Here is a 1,045-nt window from a genome sequence, read left to right as displayed (position 1 = left end):
ATAGTATAATCAATATTACGCATTGGTAAAAAGTTTAAAGTAATGCTAGAAAATTCACATTTGTATAGCGAAAAAAAAGTATCATTACATTAAGAAATGAACGATATATTTTTTTTTTATTGATTACAAAATAACTCACGCACTGTTAGCGCATAAGAACAAAAACACAGACACAACCCCAAAATTTATATTAGGGTTAGTCATTTATTCTCTTAAACAAAACGAAAAAAAGGGTAAAAAATTTTCATTCATCTCAATCCCATGCACCAAAATAAGTTAGTGTGTTATATCACTAACAATTCTTAGTGCACGTACATCTCAGCCTGAAGCCAACACATTTGCCTCCCTTGAAGCCTTCTTCTTCGCAAATATTTGCACAGTTGCTTGATCGGATGCAAGGTCCCTTGAATTTCGTGCTCAAAGACTCACAAGTCCTCGACGTCTCCTTTGTTTCGACCTTGCCCTCAGCAACCATTGGACCCGTCCCTGCCAAAGATTCATCGATAAAAATGAATGAGAGAAGGTGGATTCAAACTTGAAACGTCTTTCAGCATTGGAAAGAAATATATCACTAATCAAATATAAAGATGAAATTAAAATGAGGAAAGAGAGAGATACCAATAGCCACAAAGAGCAGGACGAGGATGAAGACAGTTGAAAACATACGTTTGGATCCCTCCATCTTGATTTTTGTGTGTGTACGTGCACGCGTGTGAAACAAAAACACAGACAGAGGGATGTTGAATGTTGATTCAAGATGCCTTGATTCAAAGGTTAACCATCCAACGCCTTTTATATAGAGTTGTTATGAAGCAAATTAAGAGCATTTCCGTAAAGAGCGGTACACCTATGAAAAATAGAGAGTGGAGGGAAATTTAACCTTTGTTATTTTTACCTAACACTTAATTAGCCCGTTTTATGCGGACATGGATGACAAACCTGAATGAACATGTCATATGGACAACAAATAAGAACTTATAGAAAATCTTTAACCTTCTATTTAACCTTTTATTTGTTGGACAGATTCTATTTAACCTTCTAGTAT

General features: G+C 35.2%; 1 protein-coding gene across 1 annotated transcript; it reads right to left on the bottom strand.

The window, feature by feature from the left end:
• LOC18771003 (defensin Ec-AMP-D2) lies at nucleotides 285-751 on the bottom strand. The gene is made up of 2 exons (XM_007202881.2): nucleotides 619-751; nucleotides 285-486 (listed from the first exon to the last, which is right to left on the bottom strand). The coding sequence occupies exons 1-2, from the start codon at nucleotides 680-682 to the stop codon at nucleotides 293-295; spliced, it is 258 nt and encodes an 85-aa protein (XP_007202943.1). The 5' UTR covers nucleotides 683-751; the 3' UTR covers nucleotides 285-292.

Source organism: Prunus persica, chromosome G7 (assembly GCF_000346465.2).
Source record: "Prunus persica cultivar Lovell chromosome G7, Prunus_persica_NCBIv2, whole genome shotgun sequence".
NCBI lineage: Eukaryota > Viridiplantae > Streptophyta > Magnoliopsida > Rosales > Rosaceae > Prunus > Prunus persica.
Note: the sequence above shows the minus strand (reverse complement) of the source record. Positions and strands in the feature narration are given on the sequence as shown.